The sequence below is a fragment of the Stenella coeruleoalba genome, assembly GCF_951394435.1.
Source record: "Stenella coeruleoalba genome assembly, chromosome: 13".
Classification (NCBI taxonomy): Eukaryota; Metazoa; Chordata; class Mammalia; order Artiodactyla; family Delphinidae; genus Stenella; species Stenella coeruleoalba.
Window position 1 is genome coordinate 44,076,284 of NC_137159.1, and position 23,440 is coordinate 44,099,723.

General features: G+C 36.7%; 1 protein-coding gene across 5 annotated transcripts in view; it reads left to right on the forward strand.

Moving 5' to 3' along the window:
- The window catches only part of CCDC88A (coiled-coil domain containing 88A), a 190,799-nt gene that overhangs the window by 122,750 nt on the left and 44,609 nt on the right, over positions 1–23,440 (forward strand). For all 5 annotated transcript variants that reach the window (XM_079940521.1, XM_079940522.1, XM_079940523.1 and 2 more), the window contains 5 exons: positions 12,218–12,299; positions 15,102–15,260; positions 16,745–16,891; positions 17,484–17,628; positions 20,420–20,604. In XM_079940521.1, the coding sequence (XP_079796647.1) occupies positions 12,218–12,299; positions 15,102–15,260; positions 16,745–16,891; positions 17,484–17,628; positions 20,420–20,604 (718 nt within the window). The remainder of the gene's footprint in view (positions 1–12,217; positions 12,300–15,101; positions 15,261–16,744; positions 16,892–17,483; positions 17,629–20,419; positions 20,605–23,440) is intronic.

A 23,440-nucleotide genomic window follows, 5' to 3' on the forward strand; every position in this document is an offset into this window, starting at 1 on the left:
AAATTTCACTTCTAAGCGGCAGTTACCACTATCAAAGGCTTCCTTTAATAATACTCTCTGTCTCCATGGATCCCATGTTCCCAAAGAGTTTTTCTCTCACACAAATGCTTTTTAAAAAACACAGTTTTATTGAGATCTAGTTTGTATATCAGGAAATTTATCCTTTTAAAGTGTACGATTCAGTGATTTTTAGTTTATTTAGAATTCTGCAACCATCACATGCTGTCTAATTTCAAGACATTTTCATCACCCCAAAAGGAAACTCCATACCCATCAACAGTCACTGTCCATCCCTCTTTGCCCTCAGCTCCTCAGGACCACTAATACATTTTCTAGTTATATAGATCTGCCTATTCTGGACATTTCATATAAATGGATTCATATATTATGTGGCCTTTTGTGACTGACTTCTTTCACTTAGCATAATGTTGTCAGGGTTCATCCATGTTGTACCATATAGCAGTACTTCATTCCTTTTTATGGTTGAATAATATTCTCTCACATGGATATACCACATTTTGGTTACTCATTTATGAGTTGATGGACATTTGGATTGTTTCTACTTTTTGGCTGTTTAAATAATGCTCCTATGAACATTCATGTACACATTTTTGTGTATACATATATTTTCATTTCTCTTGGGTATTTACTGAGAAGTGGAAATGCTGGGTCATATAGTACCTCTATGTTTAACCTTTTGAGGAACTGTCGAACTATTTGGCTGCACCATTTTACATCCCCACCCACAATGTATGAGGGCTCCAGCATCTTGATATCCTCACCAATACCTGTTATTATACACCTTTTTGATTATAGCCATCCTAGTGGGTGTGGAGTGATACCTCATTGTGGTTTGACTTCCAGTTCCCTGATGACTAATAATGTTGAGTATCTTTTTTCTTAATAAATTTATTTATTTATTTTTGGCTACATTGGATCTTTGTTGCTGACCCACAGGCTTTCTCTAGTTGCAGTGAGCGGGGGCTACTCTTTGTTACAGTGTGGGGTCTTCTCATTGTGGTGGCTTCTTTTGTTGCGGAGCATGGGCTCCAGGCGCGCAGACTTCAGTAGTTGTGGCATGTGGGCTCAGTAGTTGTGGATCGCGGGCTCTAGAGCACAAGCTCAGTAGTTGTGACGCACGGGTTTAGTTGCTCTGCAGCATATCGGTTCTTCCTGGGCTAGGGCTCGAACCCTTGTCCCCTGCATTGGCAGGTGGATTCTTTTTTTTTTTTTTTTTTTTGCGGTACGCGGGCCTCTTACTGCTGTGGCCTCTCCTGTTGCGGAGCACAGGCTCCAGACGCGCAGGCTCAGCAGCCATGGCTCACGGTCCCAGCCGCTCCGCGGCATGTGGGATCTTCCTGGACCGGGGCACGAACCCGCATCCCCTGCATCGGCAGGCGGACTCTCAACCACTGCGCCACCAGGGAAGCCCGGCAGGTGGATTCTTAACCCCTGCGCCACCAGGGAAGTCCTGTTGAGTGTCTTTTCATGTGCTTATTTGCCACTTGTATATCTTCTTTGGAGACATGTTTATTCAGATCCTTTGTCCATTTTTAAATTGAGTTCCTAGGTAAACTTTTAAAAAAAAGTAAAATTAAAAGCATTGAAATTTTTTTAATAGTTTGAGGGTTTTTAAAAAATTTTTATTTATTTTATTTATTTATTTTTGGCTGTGTTGGGTCTTCCTTGCTGTGTGCGGGCTTTCTCTAGTTGGGGCGAGCGAGGGCTACTCTTCGTTGCGGTGCACGGGCTTCTCATCGTGGTGGCTTTTCTTGTTGTGGAGCAAGGGCTCTAGGCACATGGGCTTCAGTTGTAGCACATGAGCTCAGTAGTTGTGGTTCACTGGCTCTAGAGCAAAGGCTCAGTAGTTGTGGTGCAAGGGCTTAGTTGCTCCACGGCATGTGGGATCTTCCTGGACCAGGAATCGAACTCGTATCCCCTGCACTGGCAGGCGGATTCTCAACCGCTGTGCCACCAGGGAAGCCCAAAGGATTGGAATATTCCTCAAAAAGTTAACTATAGAATTTTTATATGACCCAGCAATTCCACACCTAGGTATATCCCACTAAAATTGAAAACGGACACTCAAACAGATACTGGTATGCCAATGTTCATTGTAGCATTACTCCCAGTAGACAAAAGGTGGAAACAATCCAAATGGCCATGAACAGATGGATAAACAAAATGTGCTTTAGGCACAATGGAATATTATTCAGCCATAAAAGATGAAATTTTGTTAGCTGCTACAACATGGATGAGCCATAGAAACAACTTGCTAAGTGAGATAAGCCAGGTACAAAGGACAAATATTGAATAATTCCACTTAAGTGAAATATCTTTAATAGGCATATTGGGAGAGACAGAAAGTAGATTAGAGAGTTACTGCTTAATGAGTATAGAATTTCTCTTTGGAGTGATGAAAAAGTTTTGGGGATACATAGTCGTGATAGTTTAACAACACTGTAAATGTAACTAATGCTGCTGAACTGTACACTTAAAATTGCAATATTATGTTATATATATGTTACCACAATAAAAAATTTGTTTTTAATTTTTAAAAAAGCATTTAACAACCTGTAAAGAAATATTTGTAAGAAATATCTTATAAAGCACAAAATGTAATAGCTTTTCATCAGAAGAAATTTTAATGGTACAGTCATAAGAAAATAAAATTAGCCTTTCCTGGTATTCAAATAAATTCAAACTAGAACAATAACATGGCATTTTTCAGTTGTTAAATTGTTTCACATATAGGCTCTTTTATCCTCTGCTAGTTGCATTTTAAATTTGTAATGAACTTTCTGCAGGGCAGTTTGACAGTATATACCAAGGACCTTTAAACATGTAATGTACTTTTAGAAATCTGTCCTGGGGACTTCCCTGGTGGCGCAGTGGATAAGAATCCACCTGCCAGGGCTCCCCTGGTGGCGCAGGGGTTGAGAGTCCGCCTGCCGATGCAGGGGACACGGGTTCGTGCCCCGGGCCGGGAAGATCCCACATGCCGTGGAGCGGCTGCGCCTGTGAGCCATGGCCACTGAGCCTGTGCTCCGCAACGGGAGAGGCCACAACAGTGAGAGGCCCGCGTACTGCAAAAAAAAAAAAAAGAATCCACCTGCCAATGCAGGGGACACGGGTTTGATCCCTGGTCTGGGAAGATCCCACATGCCGCAGAGCACGTAAGCCCCTGTGCCACAACTACTGAGCCTGCGCTCTAGAAACCACATTCCACAACTACTGAAACCCGCGCGCCTAGAGCCCGTGCTCCACAGCAAGAGAAGCCACCGCAAGGAGAAGCCCGCGCACTGCAATGAAGAGTAGACCCCGCTCGCCACAACTAGAGAAAGCCCTCACGCAGCAACGAAGACCGAACAGCCAAAAATAAATTAAAAATTAAAACTTTAAAAAAACAAAACAAAAGAAATCTGTCCTGAAATATACAGGGCTTTATGTGTAATGATTTTATTTGCCAAAACATTGTTCATTACAGTGAAAATTGGAATCCACTTAAATAAATAAATTATGGTTCCTCTCTCAATGGGAATATTTCTCCATTCAAAATTAGGGTTTTTTAAAAAATGTAAGCAGATGCATGTATCTTTTCGAATTAGTGTTTTGTTGCTTTTTTTTCCAGATATATATCCAGGAGTGGAATTGCTGGGTCATATGGTAGTTCTATTTTTAGTTTTTTGAGAACCCCCCGTAGTGTTCTCCACAGTGGCTGCACCAATTTACATTCCCACCAACAGTGTATGAGGGTACCCTTTTCTCCACATCCTCAGCAACATTTGTTATTTGTGTTCGTTTTGATGGTAGCTGTTCTGACAGATGTAAGGCGGTATTTCATTGTGGTTTTGATTTGCATTTCCCTGATTATTAGTGATGTTGAACATCCTTTATTGTGTCTGTTGGCCATCTTCATATCCTCTTTGGAAAAATGTCTATTCAGGTCTTCTGCCCATTTTTTAATTGGGGTGTTTGCTTTTTTGATGTTGAGTTGTATGAACTGTTTATATATTTTGGATATTAACCCCTTATCAGTCATATCATTTACAAAATTTTCTCCCATTCATTCAATGAAGTTGGGGTTTTTTGTTTAGTTTTGTTTTTTAATTAATTAATTTATTTATTTATTAATAAACAGGCTTTCTCTAGTTGTAGCAAGCGGGAGCTACTCCTCATTGTGGTGCGGTAGCTTCTCTTGTGGCAGAGCACGGGATGTAGGCACGTGGGCTTCAGAAGTTGCAGCTCGTGGGCTCTAGAACCCAGGCTCAGTAGTTGTGGCGCATGGGCTCGGCAAGTGGGATCTTCCTGGACCAGGGCTCAAACCCGTGTACCCTGCATTGGCAGGTGGATTCCTAGCCACTTTGCCACGAGGGAAGTCCCTGTCGTTTTGTTTTTGCTGTGCAAAAAGGTTTTAAGTTTAATTAGGTCCCATTTTTTTATTTTTGCTTTTATTTCTTTTGCTTTAGGAGACTGATCAAAAAAAATATTGCTATGATTTATTTCAAAGAATGTTCTGCCTATGTTTTCTTCTAGGCGTTTTATGGTTTCTGGTTTTGCATTTAGGTCTTAATCCATTTTGAGTTTATTTTTGTGTATGGTGTTAGAGAATGTTCTAATTTCATTATTTTACATGTAGCTCTCCAGTTTTCCCAGCATAACTTAGTAAAGAGACTGTCTTTCTCCACTGTATATTCTTGCCTCCTTTGTTGTAGATTAATTAACCATAAATGTGTGGGTTTATTTCTGGGCTTCCTATTCTGTTCCATTGATCTATTGTCTGTTTTTGTGCCAGTGTCATACTGTTTTAATTACAGGAGCTTTGTAGTGTAGCCTGAAGTGAGAGCACGTGATTCCTCCATCTCTGTTCTTCTTTCTCATGACTCTTTTGGCTATTTGGGTCTTTTTGTGTTTCCATACAATTTTTAAGATTATTTAATCTAGTTCTGTGAAAAATGCCATTGGTATTTTGATAGGGTTTGCATTGAATCTGTAGATTGCCTTGGTTAGTATGGCCATTTTAACAGTATGAATTCTTCCAATCCAAGAACACAGTATATCTTTCCTTCTGTTTGTGTTGTTCAGTTTCTTTCATCAGTGTCTTATAGTTTTCTGAGTATGGGTCCTTTACCTCCTTGGGTAGGTTTATTCCTAGATATCTTATTCTTTTTGATGTGATGGTAAATGGGATTGTTTCCTTAATTTCTCTTTCAAATAGTTTAATGTTAGTGTGTAGAAATTCAACAGATTTCTGTATATTAATTTAGTATCCTGCAACTTTACTGAATTTGTTGGTGAGCTCTAGTAGTTTCTGGTTACATCTTTAGGATTTCCTATCTGTGTTGCCGAACTTAGGTTCAGCTGCTCACTGTTTGAAGGCCAGTACTTGAGAGAAAAGTATTGGTTGGAAAAGAAAGGTTGCTTTATTCAGGAGGCTAGCAACCTGGGGAGAAGGTAGACTTGTGTCCAAAAACCAACTCTGAAGATTCTGCTTGACCATGAAAGTTTTTAAAAGGAGAATAATTTTGGAGGTGATCAGAGTCTTGTTATCTTCTCCTGTGTGCACACTCTCTTCTGATTGGTTGGTGGTGAGGTAACAGGGTGGTATTCCAAGAATCTTCTGCTCAGCCTGAAGTGACCATCCTCCACCTGGGTGGGGGCCTTAGTTCCTGTAGGAGAACTCAAAGGTATTTTTATGTATATTCCTTTAGGAGGCATCAGGACCCTGCTTTATTGCTGCACAGCTGTTTCTTGACTATTCCTCCTTTGTTTCTACATTCCCTTCCTTCCCTGATTAGCAACTGTTTGAATCTGCCCTTTGGAACTCAGGGAGTGTCAGGAGGCTGAATGAAGCCTATTTCCTACAAACAAGAAACAGGGGACATGAAAAGGACTTGCACCTGGGAGGGTCCCACAGGGTCCTGCTCGCTTTCATCCATAGTGTCATGTCATCTCCCAATAGTGACAGTTTTCATTCTTCCTTTCCAATTTGTATTCCTTTTATTTCTTTTTCTTATCTGATTGCTGTGGCTAGGACTTCAATACTATGTTGAAAAAAGTGGTGAGAATGGACATCCTTGTCTTACTATTGATCTTCATGGAAATGCTTTCAGCTTATCACCGTTGAGTATGATTTTAGCTGTGGGTTTGTCATATATAGCCTTTATTATGTTGCGGTATGGTCCCTCTATGCCCACTTTCTGCAGAGTTTTTATTCTAAATGGGTGTTGACTTTTGTGAAAAGCTTTTTCTGCATCTATCAAGATGATCATATGGTTTTTCTTTTTCAGTTTGTTAATGTGGTGTTCAAAAAGATACATGCACCCCAGTGTTCATAGTAGCATTACTTACACTTGCCAAGATATGGTAGCAACCTAAGTGTCCATCAGCAGATGAATGGATTAAGAATATGTGATATAAACACAAGAGAAAGAAAAGACCTACAATAACAAACCCTAAACAATTAAGAAAATGGGAATAGGAACATACATATCGATAATTACCTTAAATGTAAATGGATTAAATGCTCCAACCAAAAGACATAGACTGGCTGAATGGATACAAAAACAAGACCCATATATATGCTGTCTACAAGAAACCCACTTCAGACCTAGGGACACATACAGACTGAAAGTGAGGGGATGGAAAAAGATATTCCATGCAAATGGAAATCAAAAGAAAGCTGCAGTAGCAATTCTCATATCAGACAAAATAGACTTTAAAACAAAGACTGTTACAAGAGAAAAAGAAGGACACTACATAATGATCAAGGGATCAATCTAAGAAGAAGATATAACAATTGTAAATATTTATGCACCCAACGTAGGAGCACGTCAGTACATAAGGCAAATACTAACGGCCATAAAAGGGGAAATCGACAGTAACACAATCATAGTAGGGACTTTAACACCCCACTTTCACCAATGGACAGATCATCCAAAATAAAAATAAATAAGGAAACACAAGCTTTAAATGATACATTAAACAAGATGGACTTAATTGATATTTACAGGACATTCCATCCAAAAACAACAGAATACACTTTCTTCTCAAGTGCTCATGGAACATTCTCCAGGATAGATCATATCTTGGGTCACAAATCAAGCCTTGGTAAATTTAAGAAAATTGAAATCGTATCAGGTATGTTGTCCGACCACAGTGCTATGAGACTAGATATCAATTACAGGAAAAAGTCTGTAAAAAATACAAACACATGGAAGCTAAACAATACACTACTTAATAATGAAGTGATCACTGAAGAAATCAAAGAGGAAATCAAAAAATACCTAGAAACAAATGATGATGAAAATGCGAAGACACAAAACCTATGGGCTGCAGTAAAAGCAGTTCTAAGAGGGAAGTTTATAGCAATACAGTCCTACCTTAAGACACAAGAAACATCTCAAATAAACAACCTAACCTCACACCTAAAGCAATTAGAGAAAGAAGAAAAAAAAAACCCCAAAGTTAGAAGAAGGAAAGAAATCATAAAGATCAGATCCGAAATAAATGAAAAAGAAATGAAGAAAACGATAGCAAAGATCAATAAAACTAAAAGCTGGTTCTTTAAGAAGATAAACAAAATTGATAAACCATTAGCCAGACTCATCAAGAAAAAAAGGGAGAAGACTCAAATCAAGAGAATTAGAAATCAAAAAGAAGTAACAACTGACACTGCAGAAATACAAAGGATCATGAGAGATTACTGCAAGCAACTATATGCCAGTAAAATGGACAACCTGGAAGAAATGGACAAATTCTTAGAAATGCACAACCTTCCAAGACTGAACCAGGAAGAAATAGAAAATATGAACAGACCAATCACAAGCACTGAAATTGAAACTGTGATTAAAAATCTTCCAACAAACAAAAGCCCAGGACCCGATGGCTTCACAGGCATACTCTATCAAACATTTAGAGAAGAGCTAACACCTATCCTTCTCAAACTCTTCAAAAATATAGCAGAGGGAGGTACACTCCCAAACTCATTCTACAAGGCCACCATCACCCTGATACCAAAACCAGACAAAGATGTCACAAAGAAAGAAAACTACAGGCCAATATCACTGATGAACATAGATGCAAAAATCCTCAACAAAATACTAGCAAACAGAATCCAACAGCACATTAAAAGGATCATACACCATGATCAAGTGGGGTTTATCCCAGGAATGCAAAGATTCTTCAATATACGCAAATCAATCAATGTGATACACCATATTAACAAATTCAAGGAGAAAAACCATATGGTCATCTCAATAGATGCAGAGAAAGCTTTCGATAAATTCAACACCCATTTATGATAAAAACCCTCCAGAAAGTAGACATAGAGGGAACTTACCTGAACATAATAAAGGACATATGTGACAAACCCACAGCCAACATCGTTCTCAATGGTGAAAAACTGAAACCATTTCCACTAAGATTAGGAGCAAGACACGGTTGCCCACTCTCACCACTCTTATTCAACATAGATTGGGAAGTTTTAGCCACAGCAATTAGAGAAGAAAAAGAAATAAAAGGAATACAAATCGGAAAAGAAGAAGTAAGGCTGTCACTGTTTGCAGATGACATGATACTACACATAGAGAATCCTAAAGATGCTACCAGAAAACTACTAGAGCTAATCAATGAATTTGGTAAAGTAGCAGGATACAAAATTAATGCACAGAAATCTCTTGCATTCCTATACACTAATGATGAAAAATCTGAAAGTGCAATTAAGAAAACACTCCCTTTTACCCTTGGAACAAAAAGAATAAAATATCTAGGAATAAACCTACCTAAGGAAACAAAAGACATGTATGCAGAAAACTATAAGACACTGATGCAAGAAATTAAAGATTATACAAACAGAGGGACAGATATACCATGTTCGTGGATTGGAAGAATCAACATTGTGAAAATGACTATACTACCCAAAGCAATCTACAGATTCAGTGCAATCCCTATCAAACAACCAATGGCATTTTTCACAGAACTAGAACAAAAAATTTTACAGTTTGTATGGAAACACAAAAGACCCCGAATAGCCAAAGCAATCTTGAGAAAGAAAAACAGAGCTGGAGGAATCAGGCCCCCTGACTTCAGAGTATACTACAATGCTACAGTAATCAAGACAGTATGGTATTGGCACAAAAACAGAAATATAGATCAATGGGACAGGATAGAAATCCCAGAGATAAACCCACGCATATATGGTCACCTTATCTTTCATAAAGGAGGCAAGAATATACAGTGGAGAAAAGACAGCCTCTTCAATAAGTGGTGCTGGGAAAACTGGACAGCTACATGTAAAAGAATGTAATTAGAACACTCCCTAACACCATACACAAAAATAAACTCAAAATGGATTAAAGACCTAAATGTAAGGCCAGACACTATCAAACTCTTAGAGGAAAGCATAGGAGAACACTCTATGACATAAATCACAGCAAGATCCTTCTGACCCACCTCCTAGAGAAATGGAAATAAAAACAAAAATAAACAAATAGGACCTAATGAAACTCAAAAGCTTTTGCACAGCAAAGGAAACCATAAACAAGACGAAAAGACAACCCTCAGAATGGGAGAAAATATTTACAAATGAAGCAACTGACAGAGGATTAATCTCCAAAATTTACAAGCAGTTTATGCAGCTCAATATCACAAAAACAAACAACCCAGTCCAAAAATGGGCAGAAGACCTAAATAGACATTTCTCCAAAGAAGATGTACAGATTGTCAACAAACACATGAAAGAATGCTGAACATCATTAATCATTAGAGAAATGCAAATCAAAGCCACAATGAGATATCATCTCACACTGGTCAGAATGGCCATCCTCAAAAAATCTACACACAATATATGCTGGAGAGGGTGTAGAGAAAAGGGAACCCTCTTGCACTGTTGGTGGGAATGTAAATTGATACAGCCACTGTGGAGAACAGTATGGAAGTTCCTTAAAAAACTAAAAATAGAACTACCATATGACCCAGCAATCCCACTACTGGGCATATACCCTGAGAAAACCATAATTCAAAAAGAAGATTCATGTACCACAATGTTCATTGTAGCTCTGTTTATAATAGCCAGGACATGGAAGCAACCTAAGTGTCCATCAACAGGTGAATGGATAAAGAAGATGTGGCACATATATACAATGGAATATTACTCAGCCATATAAAGAAACGAAATTGAGTCATTTGTAGTGAGGTGGATGGACCTAGTCTGTCATACAGAGTGAAGTAAGTCAGAAAGAGAAAAACAAATACTGTATGCTAATACATATATATGGAATCTACAAAACAAAAAAAAAGTGGTCATGAACCTAGGGGCAAGACTGGAATAAAGACACATACCTACTAGAGAATGGACTTGAGGATACAGGGAGGGGGAGGGTAAGCTGGGACAAAGTGAGAGAGTGGCATGAACATATATACACTACCAAATGTAAAATAGATAGCTGGTGGGAAGCAGCTGCATAGCTCAGGGAGATTAGCTCAGTGCTTTGTGAGCACCTAGAGGGGTGGGAGGGAGGGAGACACAAGAGGGAGGAGATATGGGGATATATGTATATGTATAACTGATTCACTTTGGTATAAAGCAGAAACTAACACCATTGTAAAGCAGTTATGCTCCAATAAAGATGTTAAAAAAAAAAGAACATGTGGTATGTATACATAGAATGGAGTGCTACGCAGCCATAAAAAATGAAATGTTGCCATTTAAAACAACATGGATGGACTTGGAGGGTATTATGCTAAGTGAAATAAGTCAGACAGAGAAAGACAAATACTGTATGATGTCACTTATATGTCGAATCTAAAAAATAAAATAAACTAGTGAATGTAACAAGAAAGAAACAGACTCATAGATACAGGGAACAAACCAGTGGTTACCAATTGGTAGAGGGAAGGGGGAGGGGCAGTATAAGAGTAGGGGATTAAGAGGTACAACTTATGTATAAAGTAAGCTACAGGATATATTGTGTACATACAGCACAGGGAATATAGCCAATATTTTATGGAGTATAACTTAAAAATTTTGAATCACTGTAGTGTATATCCATAACTTACATAACATTGTGTGTCAAGTATACTTCAATAAAAAATTTTTCTGGTGAAAAAAAATTTTAAACCTAAGCAGGTATAAGATGTTAGAAGCAGATTGTTTTACATAATGAACAATTACTTTTTATTATTTAAGAACAGAAGATGGACAAGTAGAGATAGTGAGTGGAGACTTAACTTTGAGAAGCTTGGCTCTGGAGGGGAGATAGAAAATGGGAGTTAGAAGTAAAGCAATTTAAAAAGAAAAAAGTGTATAGTAGGAGAAATACAAAGATGTCTGGACTACAGGGAAGAAACCAATAGAGATAAAGATTTTAGCAGGGGGATTTTTGCAGTAACTAACTCCTGTAGCTGTAATACGTCTCCGGTCAAAAATGTATTAGGTATCTGTGGCAGTGTATCATTTTCTTTAGGTTGTTGTAAATGTTGAAAATAGTTTGGGGCTTCCCTGGTGGCGCAGTGGTTAAGAATCTGCCTGCCAATTCAGGGGACACGGGTTCCAGCCCTGGTGCGGGAAGATCCCACATGCCACGGAGCAACTAAGCCCGCAAGCCACAACTACTGAGCCTGCGCTCTAGAGCCCCCCGAGCCACAACTACTGAAGCCCGCGCGCATAGAGCCTGTGCTCCGCAACAAGAGAAGCCACCGCAATGAGAAGCCCACACACCGCAACAAAGAGAACCCCCGCTCGCCACAGCTAGAGAAAGCCCGCGCGCAGCAACTAAGACCCAACACAGCCAAAAATAAATAAATAAATTTATAAAAAAAAATAGTTTGGAGACTGTTAGAAGTCTCAGACCCAGATAATATTGCCTTTCATAAAAACTCTTCCAGCTTATTTGTCTTTGACTAGGCAGAGAGGGAGAAATAGCTAAAGGAGAGTGAGAATTGGGGGATGGCAGAAAAGATGAAGAGAGAGAAGCTACCTTATGAACTATGAGGACATTAGTCACTGAGGTTCTTAGCCTTGGGAGAGTATTACGACATCCAGTCATATAAATTCCTAATACCAATTTCTTTATCTTTTTCCCTAGGTTGGGGTTATGGCCAGTACTATGTTAAACTAGATGTTTAGTAATGACAATAAATTTGTATTGATACAGATGATGATCATAGTTTTCAAAGCATTAAGTTTATTATTCAATAAATATTTTTTGCATTTAAGGGAGGAAAAGACTGAACAGTTGTTGGACTGTAAACAAGAACTTGAGCAAATGGAAATAGAACTAAAAAGGCTGCAACAAGAGGTTTGTACCTGGAACTTTTATTATATAGGATCAATTGGAAATTGATTTTTCTCCTTATAATATATAACATTTGCCTTACTGCTTCCTGAGGTTTCATGAGATCCAATGACTTTTTCAGTGTTTCTCTCTTCAAAAATGCGACAACCAAAACTAGAAATCAAAACTAGAAAGGTCTTTGGAGTTTTCTTTTTTCTCTATTAGTTCTATTCAAACTTTGCTAAGATTCCAAGGAGACTCTTAGGACTGGCCCAGTTCCATGTTTCTCTTTTTTATGTATTGGCTTCTGTGGGCTTGGAAGCTGCAACACCTCTAGGTCTCTGCTGTCTGATGGTGCTTTATGTTAACCTTATATATGACAGAATGCTTTTTAATTTTTCACTGTTTCTACTAAATAAGATCCAAACTTTTACTTTTTTAAATACTATTTTTATTTTTCTAATGCTTTGTGTTTTTTCATCTTGAACCAAGACTGTTTAAGCATTTGCTTCTTTTAATTACTCTGTAATGTTTCGTTTTCATTTAGAGGTAGTACAAGAGGTCTTCTTTAACCCATAAATGGTAAGGATTGGGGTAAGGCTGGATAATTATTTCTTCTCCTTACGTCACCTAACCTGCCATTTTAAATTCAGGAAACATTTCACTTGTGGAATCATAAACTGGGAACTTTCTAGATGAATGAATCTAGGGATCATAATTTTTAGTTTTAGGTTTGCTGTTGCTGCTATTCCACTTCTTGGTAGCAGGGTTTTTTTGTATTTGTGTTCCATCTAAAATTGTGGTTCTCAATCTTTTTGGTCTCAAGACCCTTCTTTACTCTTGAAGATTAATGAGGATTATTTAATGTGTATTCTCTTTACTGGAATTTACTATATTTGAAATCAAAACTAAGAATTTTAAAAGTATTTATTAATTCATTTAAAAATAATACTCAATCCACTCCATGTTAACATAAAAATTATATAGTAATTAACCATTATTTTCCAAAACAAAAAAAAAATTGGAAGAATAGTAGTCTTTTATATTTTTGGCAAGTCTTCTTTAAATGCCTGGATTAATTGAAGACTACCAGATTCTCATATCTATTGAATATTTCTGCATTCAATCTGTTAAGATATCACATGCCATGTATGTAGCCTCTGGAAAACTCCACTGTCCCTTCATGAGAGAATGAGAGTGAAAACAGCAAGTACTGTCTTAGTATTATTATGAAAATAGTTTTGACCTCATGAATTCCCTGGAAGGGTTTCAGGGACCCACAGATTTCCCTGGATCGCACTTTGATTACTGCTACTCAAAGGATTACAAGAGGGCTTTAAAAAGGTTGAATTTTAATACTTATTTCAAATGGCGTAAAGATATGCACTAATCATATGCAAGTAATCATTGATGTGAAAGTATTAAAAACTCAGCATGGGCTTCCCTGGTGGCGCTGTGGTTGAGAGTCCGCCTGCCGATGCAGAGGACACGGATTCGTGCCCCGGTCCGGGAAGATCCCACATGCCGCGGAGCGGCTAGACCGGTGAGCCATGGCCGCTGAGCCTGCGCGTCTGGAGCCTGAGCTCCGCAGCGGGAGAGGCCGCAACAATGAGAGGCCCGCGTACCGGAAAAACAAACAAACAAAGAAACAAAAAACTCAGCAGGGTTTTGGTAACATGTCTGGATAGAAACATTATTTCTCTAAACTTTTGTAAGAGTTTGCCTCTTCTGTGTTTTTACTATCTGGCATTTTAAAGTTAACTTTTCACCTTAAATTCATTGCAAATGGTTATGTTGAGGAGAGGTTTACTTACTTTAAAATATCCTGAATATTTTTTACATTCTTAATGGAGAACATTATATATAAAAGTTTTTATACAGCATATGCTTTTATTTTTGTATAGAAACATATTTTTTTTAATTTTATTATTTTTTTTAATATTTATTTATTTAGCTGCACTGAGTATTAGTTGTGGCATGCAGGATCTTCATTGCCATGTGCAGGATCTTCATTGCTGCATTTGGGATCTTTAGTTGCAGCATGTGAACTCTTAGTTGCAGCATGTGGGATCTAGTTCTCTGACCAGGGATCAAACCCACTCCCCCTGCATTGGGAGCATGGAGTCTTAGCCACTGGACCACCAGGGAAGTCCCTAGAAACATATATGTTTAAAATGCATATTCTTGGTTTTAAAAAAGGCTTTTTGATCTCCCCATTTAAAAAAAATAATTAAGGTGTAATTTATATACCATTGAATTTACACTTTTCTCAGTCCATCGCCTTAACCACTTGGCCTCATCGTCCCACAAAAATCACACTTTTAAAGTACACAAGTCAGGGACTTCCCTGGTGGCGCAGTGGATAAGACTCTGCGCTCCCAATGCAGGGGGCCTGGGTTCAATCCCTGGTCAGGGAACTAGATCCCACACGCATGCCGCAACTAACAGTTTGCATGCCACAGCTAAGGACCTCATGTGCCGCAAGTAAGGAGCTGGTGAAATGCAACTAAGGAGCCCGCCTCCCACAATGAAGACCCCGTGCAAATAAATAAATAATTTTAAAATAATAATAAAGTACACAAGTCAGGGACTTCCCTGGTAGTCCAGTGGTTAAGACTCTGGGCTTCCAATGCAGGGGACACGGGTTTGATCTCTGGTCAGGGAGCTAAGATCCTACATGCCACAGGGCGCGGCCAAAAAAAAAGTACACAAGTCATTGTTTTTTGGTGTGTTTTTTTGGTAAATTCTTCAAATTGTACAACCCAAGGATTATCAATTTGAAAATAGAAAATAATATTTTAAATATTAATATGTGTTTATATTTAGAACATGAATTTGCTTTCGGATGCTCGTTCTGCAAGAATGTATCGAGATGAATTAGATGCGCTTCGGGAGAAGGCTGTCAGAGTTGATAAGCTGGAAAGTGAAGTTAGCAGATACAAAGAGAGGCTACATGATATTGAATTTTATAAGGCAAGAGTTGAGGTATGTTATGTAATTTAAACCATTCACAATTCTTTTCTTTAGAAGTATTATGATTTTTCAAAATGCATTTAAAATGCACTTTAATAAATGTAAGGAACTCTGGAAACATTGAGCAAACTGTAAATAGCATCAGGTGTTTATTTTATGATAGATTAGCATATTGGTTAGACTTGTAAAAAGGGATTTTTGGATTCTATTCATTTTATTGAATTCTTTGGAGCTCTTCTTTCATTCCTTCATTTAGTATTACATGTAGTGAACACTTTTGAAATCACAATAAAGTATATATCTCTACTAATTTCTAACTCGTCCCTAGAAGTGAGTGCGAAACACATTTCTGATTGCTGCTCAACTCAGAATACTAAATTAGGATCAATGAAGGGGAAATCAATATCTGTCTCCCTCTCTCTCTCTCTCTCTGCCCCTCCCCCCACCCCCCCCCTCTCTCTCTCTCTCTCTCTCTCTCTCCCTCTCTCTCTTCCCTCCCACCCCCATTTGTCTTCTCTCTTTATATATATGTATGAACAAAGAAAAAACAATTTTTCTTAGTTAATGGTTGCAGTTCTGTGTTACATGATGTTGAGTTTGACAGCAAGAATCTGAAAATCCTTGCTTCTTGGCATTCTTTTTTCCTTTCTCCATGATTTCTTCATTGTCTGTAAACAGAGGAGATTTTGGTCAGTTTTAATATGGGGATAAGAAAGAAGGAGTATGCTAAATCAGGAAATGAAAACATTATAAGAGAAAGTTAGAACTTAGCCTGAATGTTACCAGAAAATAGACCCAATAGAGTGCAAAGATAAGGTGTATATTTGTTCTTTGTCAATTGTTTAAATAGGCGTATGCATGGCACTATTAAGGGATCCTCATGGATGCCACTGTTTTAATATACTTTCTCTTGACTTCAGCTTATAAACTGTAGGCTTAAACTTAGCAATATAGATTTGTGAACATGTCTTCAAAACATACGTAGGAGTTTAAAGATGTTTATATAAAATATTTATTGATAAAGCCTTGGTTTATGATTCTGTGAGTCTTAATTCAAGTCTTGGTATTTTACTCAAAAACCCCAAATTCTTCACTTTCAAGTAGAGAGAAACCTAAATCTATTTCAGTAAATTAATTAAGCCCTGATTCTATGGCGATTGGTGTCTTAAATATCTGGAAGACTACTTACACTGAGTTCCTTATCCTTGTGACTAAGGAATTTAAATATACCCTGACAATTTCATGTGAAATTATAGTAGTATTATTCATCCTAATGTAAGTCCTGAGTATTTTGTTTATATAATAACTTAAATTCTGGGAAATAAAATGAAACCAACTATGTTTCTGTTACTCAGTAGCTTTACTCTTGCATAGAACTGTTGATAAAGACCGCTTAATGTCTTACTTTATAATAAAGAATTTTTATGTTTCAGAGCTTTAAAGATTAACATATTAATGTATTTGTGACAAATAAAGCCTACCTGAAACGTTTACAGGAATTAAAAGAAGACAATCAAGTTTTATTAGAAACAAAAACCATGTTGGAAGACCAATTAGAAGGAACTCGAGCTCGTTCTGATAAATTACATGAATTAGAAAAAGAAAATTTACAACTGAAGGCTAAACTGCATGATATGGAAATGGTACGTATTATAAGATAGATTTATTACATGGCCTGTAAGTAAAAATTCTAAGATTTATCTGATTTCCCTATAGTGACAAGGTTGGTTAGTGTCCTTAAGGCCTTAACAGAGAAGAGATAGCTAAATAAATTAGATGCTTCCAATTTTATATGAATTCAGAAGTAGTAGAAATTTCTGCTTTTGTTACAGAGGGGTATTATTGATTAATTTTGACTACTGCTTTTCAGAAAACCGTAATAAGCCGTTGTGCAGACACTCCTTTAGAATATAGAAATACAACTATTTGCTAAAATTTATCATTGGGTCAGAAATCATTTGTTATATCATTAAAACAACATAATGACTATGAAGAGGTGTTTTCAGTGTCCCCAAAGATCACTATAAAAAGATGTCAAAGACCTGATCAGTTTAGTGACTGGCAGTAATAATTATATTGATTACTAGCTTCAAATTGTGAAAATTTTAAGGAACTCACAATTTATCTCATTATACAGTTTCTGATAAATGAAAGTTATAAGTAATAAAATATTAGCTTGAAATTGTACTGTTTCTTAGCTTTCTTTTCTCTCCCTACTCCCTGCCAATAAAAAAGGAGCGTGATATGGATAGAAAAAAGATTGAAGAATTAATGGAAGAAAATATGACTTTGGAAATGGCACAGAAACAAAGTATGGACGAATCATTACATCTTGGCTGGGAGCTGGAACAAATATCCAGAACTAGTGAACTTTCTGAAGGTATTTCCAATACTCTTTTTTTATTTAAATGGATGAATGAATAAATGAAATTGTATTTATACTTACATTTCTGGATATTTCATTGCTGTTCTTTATTTTCCCTGGTTGGAGATGTCGCAAAAGGCCACATATCTCTCTAGATAGAATTTCACAGAGTAATGTGTTAATTTCCATATGCCTGGGTCTGGTCCTTATCTTTGCATGTCTTATAACTCAACTTTGAGTGCAGTAGCAGATTCGATCAGTTAGGCACAATTTCATGTTCATATCACAATAAACTGGGATATCAGTTTATTTATTTTGAGAGATACAGCCATCTACTAAATAGAAAAGAAAAGTCATTAGCTGGTCACCATGTTCTTTGACTTTAGGCAAACCTAAATAGGAAATCAGAATGCAGTGGGAATATTCTTTGGTGAATATGTAGCCAGAATAAAGCAAGTTAAGGATCTTTATGGCTACTTTCATCAGTATGTTGGATTTTGGGATTATACCTACCATTTATACCCTGGAGGTAATGAAAGACCCCAGATAAATTTTTAACTTTTGGCTCTATTTCCCTAGGCTCCACATTAACTTGTCCTCTTTATTAAAGCTGGGGCACACACATACGATGTAGCTTTTTGTGTTAAAGCTTTGAGTTTGCTAATACTGCTATATAATACTTTATTGAAATTATACCCAGGTCACATTTATTTGAATTAGACTCGTTCCCTAATTCCTTAGTTACCCAGTATTTAGATTATTATACCTGTTTTTCTTCCTTCAGCAGATATGTATTAAGCACCTACCATGTGTAAAATATTATACCAGGCCCTGAGGATATAGTGGTGAGGTAGACATAAGGTCTGAAAGAGCTTATAACCTGGCGCTTAAAGAAGTTACTTCTACAGATGACTCATCATATTTATTACTATTAGGCTTTTCCTAATCTTACTCTTGAGAACCTAATTCCGGATTCTGGCACCCCATGTAAATTGACTTCATAGTAAGTGACTATGTTCAGCTGAGAATGAATTTGCTGGGATGTGTTACTTAAAATATTTGTGGAACTTTTTTACTGTATTCCATGTGAATTGAGTTACAAAGAAAACAATTCAGACTTAAATGTTTTCTACTACAACAGTTAAAATTACACTGTTAGGAGTTTTCTCACCTGTTAAGTGGGGATAATAATAGTAAGTACTATCTTACAGGGTTGTTGTGAGGGTTGAATTTGTTAATGAAGCCCTGTGAAGAACTGTGCCTAGTAAATAGTAAGCATTTGAGTGTTTTTTATTATTATCATTAATCACAGTTGTTTTGCAGGGGTCATAGAAAATAAAATTCATTTAGTGTGGCATAGTTTTTTTTTTAACTACACAAGGGACTTTCTAGAAAATTTGCAAACTCTGGAAAAAGATAAAGAAGGAAATCAAAGTCACTAATAATTCTTGCCTCTTACATTTCACAAAATTTGCTTCTAGAATTTTCCTACACAGGGTTATTTTTTATATCATCAGATCAGTGTGTATATACAATTAAGATTCCTTTTTTCATCTAAGAATATAACGTAGACAATCTTCCATGTTAAAAATGTGTCGTAAGTATCCTTTTAAAGTCTCTGTAGTCTGACTGGAAGCTTCCTCAAAGCATGTAGTATTGAAAGCTTTATTAAGGCATATGTTTTGTAGCCTGATCTTGTTTAATTGAAATGCATGACCTCAAATCATGCAATTAGAGTTGTACTTAAGAAGACTTGGACAACTAATGGAATTTATAAAAAGTCAATGACTACCTAGTATACTAGCTTTTAATAAAAGATTAACAATGTGCTGACTAGAACAAAAGCTTGAAATAAGAATTGAGGCTTTCTTTACTTAAAATCTAGGAGATATTTTACTCTACCTCATTTTTAAAAGAATGTGTGACTTGTGTGGCTACATGTTTGTGTGTGTGTGTTTTTTTGCTTTTTATAATGGAGGATTTCAAATGTACGCAAAAGTAGACAGACCCAGAAGTTCTCTCCTGTATTTCTGTTTATTTCCCTTCCTGAAGTCTAGGATTTCAGAATAAATTCTAAGTGTCATATTTCATTTGTAAATCCTAATATTTTTATATCATCAAAATATTTAATGAGTCTGTTATAGGGTTATTAAAAATAATTATTTTTGGCTTACTGGAGAGCATCATTTACAGAAGTCGAAACTCAGTTTTCTTATTTTAAAAAATAGATTGCTGAAAGCTACTTAGAAAGATGATTTCTGTTGGCAGAATGGACTGCATGTTGCTGTTTATACGTTATTAGCCGGGATTCTTCATTTAGAGAAAGACTTTTTCGAAGTGACCAGTGTATAGTACTGTCTTGCCTTTCTCAGAATCAGATTAGGATTTTTTTCCCCCTCAAACTGTTTTCCTTTATCTTTGAAAGTGTGACGTAGGATATGCTTTATACTTCTTATTTGAGTCACACAGTGACTCTATTAGATACACAGGGTAATAACTATATTTTGTCAAAGTAACCTAAGAGTCGTTGAGGTTAAAGTTAATTTCTCATGGAACTGGAACTGAAAGTCTAGTCACTTCAGTCTAAATTTTGTACTTTTTTTTTTCACTAGAATGCTTATGGATGCATTAGAAATTCAATATTTACCTGTATTTTATATCTCTTTTCTTATTGTGTCTATCTTGCATAACTTTATAAATTTTTTATAAAGTTAAGGACCAGGTGATTTAGTGTATTTACACTAAATATTTTAAATAGTGAAGAGTAAACATAGTTTTACCAGTGACGTATTTTTCAATATTATAGCACCACAGAAATCCTTGGGCCATGAGGTAAATGAATTGACATCAAGTAGGTTGTTGAAGTTGGAGATGGAAAATCAGAGTTTGACAAAAACTGTAGAAGAGCTTCGGAGTACTATGGATTCTGCAGAAGGCACCACTTCCAAAATCCTGAAAATTGAAAAAGAAAATCAAAGACTAAGTAAGAAGGTAAATAAAAATTAATATTTAATGTAATGTAAAAAAGTATATGTAAAAGTATAAATAAATAGCACTGAGATAGAACATTTATTTTCCAACTTTTAGTGTACCCTCAATATTATTTTAACTTATTATGTAAAATTTCAAACTTACATAAATGTGAAGTGAATGAACTCATTCAGCTCTAGACTCATTCATTCAGCTTCAATAATTATTAACTTATAGCCAGTCTTACTTCTACCCTTGATACTCTCCTAACAGCCACTAGATGATTTTGAAGTAAATCCTAGATGTCATACTATTTCACCAATAAATATCTCAGTATAAATCTCTAAAAAGTAAGGAATTTTTTTTAAAAAAGAACAGTGACATTATCACACTTAAAATATCATAGTTTTGGGCCAGCATTTAAATTTTTCCAAATCTATTAAGATTTTTAAAAAATATTTTATTTGAATATGAATCCAAATAAGATCAGTACATTCAATCAGTTGATGTGTCCCTTAAGTCTTTTTTAGTCTATAGATTGACTCTTCTTTCCTAGCAATTTTTCTGTTGAAGAAACCTCAAACAGGGGGCACATGTCTGGTTGTCTCTCTTTCTGTGATGTTAGTTGTCATAGAAAATCATTTGCTTAGATCCCTGAATTAATCAGAGGTTACAAAATCTTGATATTATATCATCCCTTCTTAATTTGGTAGCTGGAGTATTTCTATAAGAAAAAACTTTTCTTTTTAAAAACTATTGGTTTAAAAAAAAAAAAACACCACTGGTTACTCTGAGAACAGCTCTTAGGGGTAAAGTAGGATGAATGTTTGATTCTTTACCTTTATTTACCAGTTTCCTAGTAATGAATCAGTTCTCTCATATCCTGCTGAGATAGTTAATGAGTGAGTTTGTTGTTTGTTTTAGTGTTGTTATGAACTCATGGATTTAAAAATATGTAAAGCATTTTAATACACTGTATTTATTTTTCTTACTCTCCCAACTCTTTAAGCTGCTTCCTGAATCCTTATGACATGACCTTAGCACTCCTGGAGAGCTTCCTTGCTTTCTACCACGACAAAGTGTTCTCTTAAACATTTCCTGCCTCAGTCCTGAAAACAGCCATTTCTCCAAAAAGCGCTTGTTCCTTTTAGTGGGAAGTGGTATTTAGAGACCACAATTTAGGGATTATGAAACTTGAATTTTAACTAGACTTTGAAAAGAAATACAAGTGTACCTTTTTTTTTATTGCATTTTACTTCACTTCACAGATAATTGTGGTTTTTACAGCTTGAAAGTTTAAGGCAACCCTGCATCAGACAAATCTATCAGAACCATTTTTCTAACAGCATTTGCTTATTACTTCATGTCTCTGTGTCACATTTTGGTAATTTTCACAATATTTCAAACTCTTTCATTGTTATTGTATTTGTTATGGTGATGTCTAATCAGTGATCTTTGATGTTAGTATTGTAATTGTCTGAGGGCGCCACAGACTGCACCCATGTAAGATAGTGAACTTAACCCATAAATGGTGTGTGTGTTCTGACTTCTCCACTGACTGGTGAGTCCCCCGTCTCTCTCCTTCTCCTTGGCCCTCCATATTCCCTGAGACAAACAATATTGAAATTAGGCCAGTTAATAACCTACAGTGGCCTCTGTGTTCAAGTGAAAGGAAGTGTTGCACGTCTCTCACTTTAAATCAAAAGCTAGAAATGATTAAGCTTAGTGAAGAAGGCGTGTTGAAAGCCAAGACAGGCTGAGAGATAGGCCTCCTGCACCAGTTAGCCAAGTTGTGCGTTCAAAGAAAAAGTTCTTGAAGGGAATTAAAAGTGCTACTCCAGTGAATATATGAATGATAAGAAAGTGAAAGAGCATTATTGCTGATATGGAGAAAGTTTTAGTAGTCTGGATAGAAGACATGCCAGCCACAAAATTCCCTTAAGCCAAAGCCTAATCCAGAGCAATGCCCTCTCTTTGATTCTTTGAAGGCTGAGAGAGGTGAGGAAGCTTCAGAAGAAAAGTTTGAACCTTGCAGAGGTTGGTTTGTGAGATTGAAGGAAAGAAGCTGTCTGCATAACATAAAAGTACAACAGGAAGCAGCAAGTGCTGATGTAGAAGCTGTATTTAATTATCCAGAATATCTAGTTAATATAATTAATTAAGGTGGCTACACTAAACAGTAGATTTTCAGCGTAGTCACAACAGCCTTCTATTGGAAGAAGATGCCGTCTAAGACTTCCATAGCTAGATAGGGTAAGTCAGTGCCTAGGTTCAAAGCTTCAGAGAACAGCCTGACTCTCTTGGTAAGGGGCTAATGCAGCTGGTGGCTTGAAATTGAAGTCAGTGCTCATTTACCATTCCAGAAATCCTAGGGCCCTTAAGAATTCTGTTTAATCTACTTTCCCTGTGCTCTCTCAGTGGAACAACAAAGGTTGGGTGACAGCACATCTGTTTATAATATGATTTACTGACTATTCTAAGCCCACTTTTGAGACCTTACTGCTCAAACAAAAATTTCTTTCAAAATACTGCCGATCATTGACAATGCACCTGTTCACCTAAGAGCTCTGGTGTAGACTTAAAATGAGATTCATGTTTCCATGCCCACTAAGACAACATCCATTCTGCCACACATCGATCAAGGAGTAAGTTCGACTTTCAAGTCTTATTCTTTAAGAAATATATTTTGTAAGGCTATAGGTGCCATAGAAGGTGATTCCTCTGATGGATCTGGGCAAAGTCAATTGAAAACATTCTGGAAAGGATTCACCATTCTAGATGCCATTAAGAACATTTGCGATTCATGGGAAGAGGTCAAAGTAACAACATTAATAGGAGTTTGAAAGAAGTTGATTTT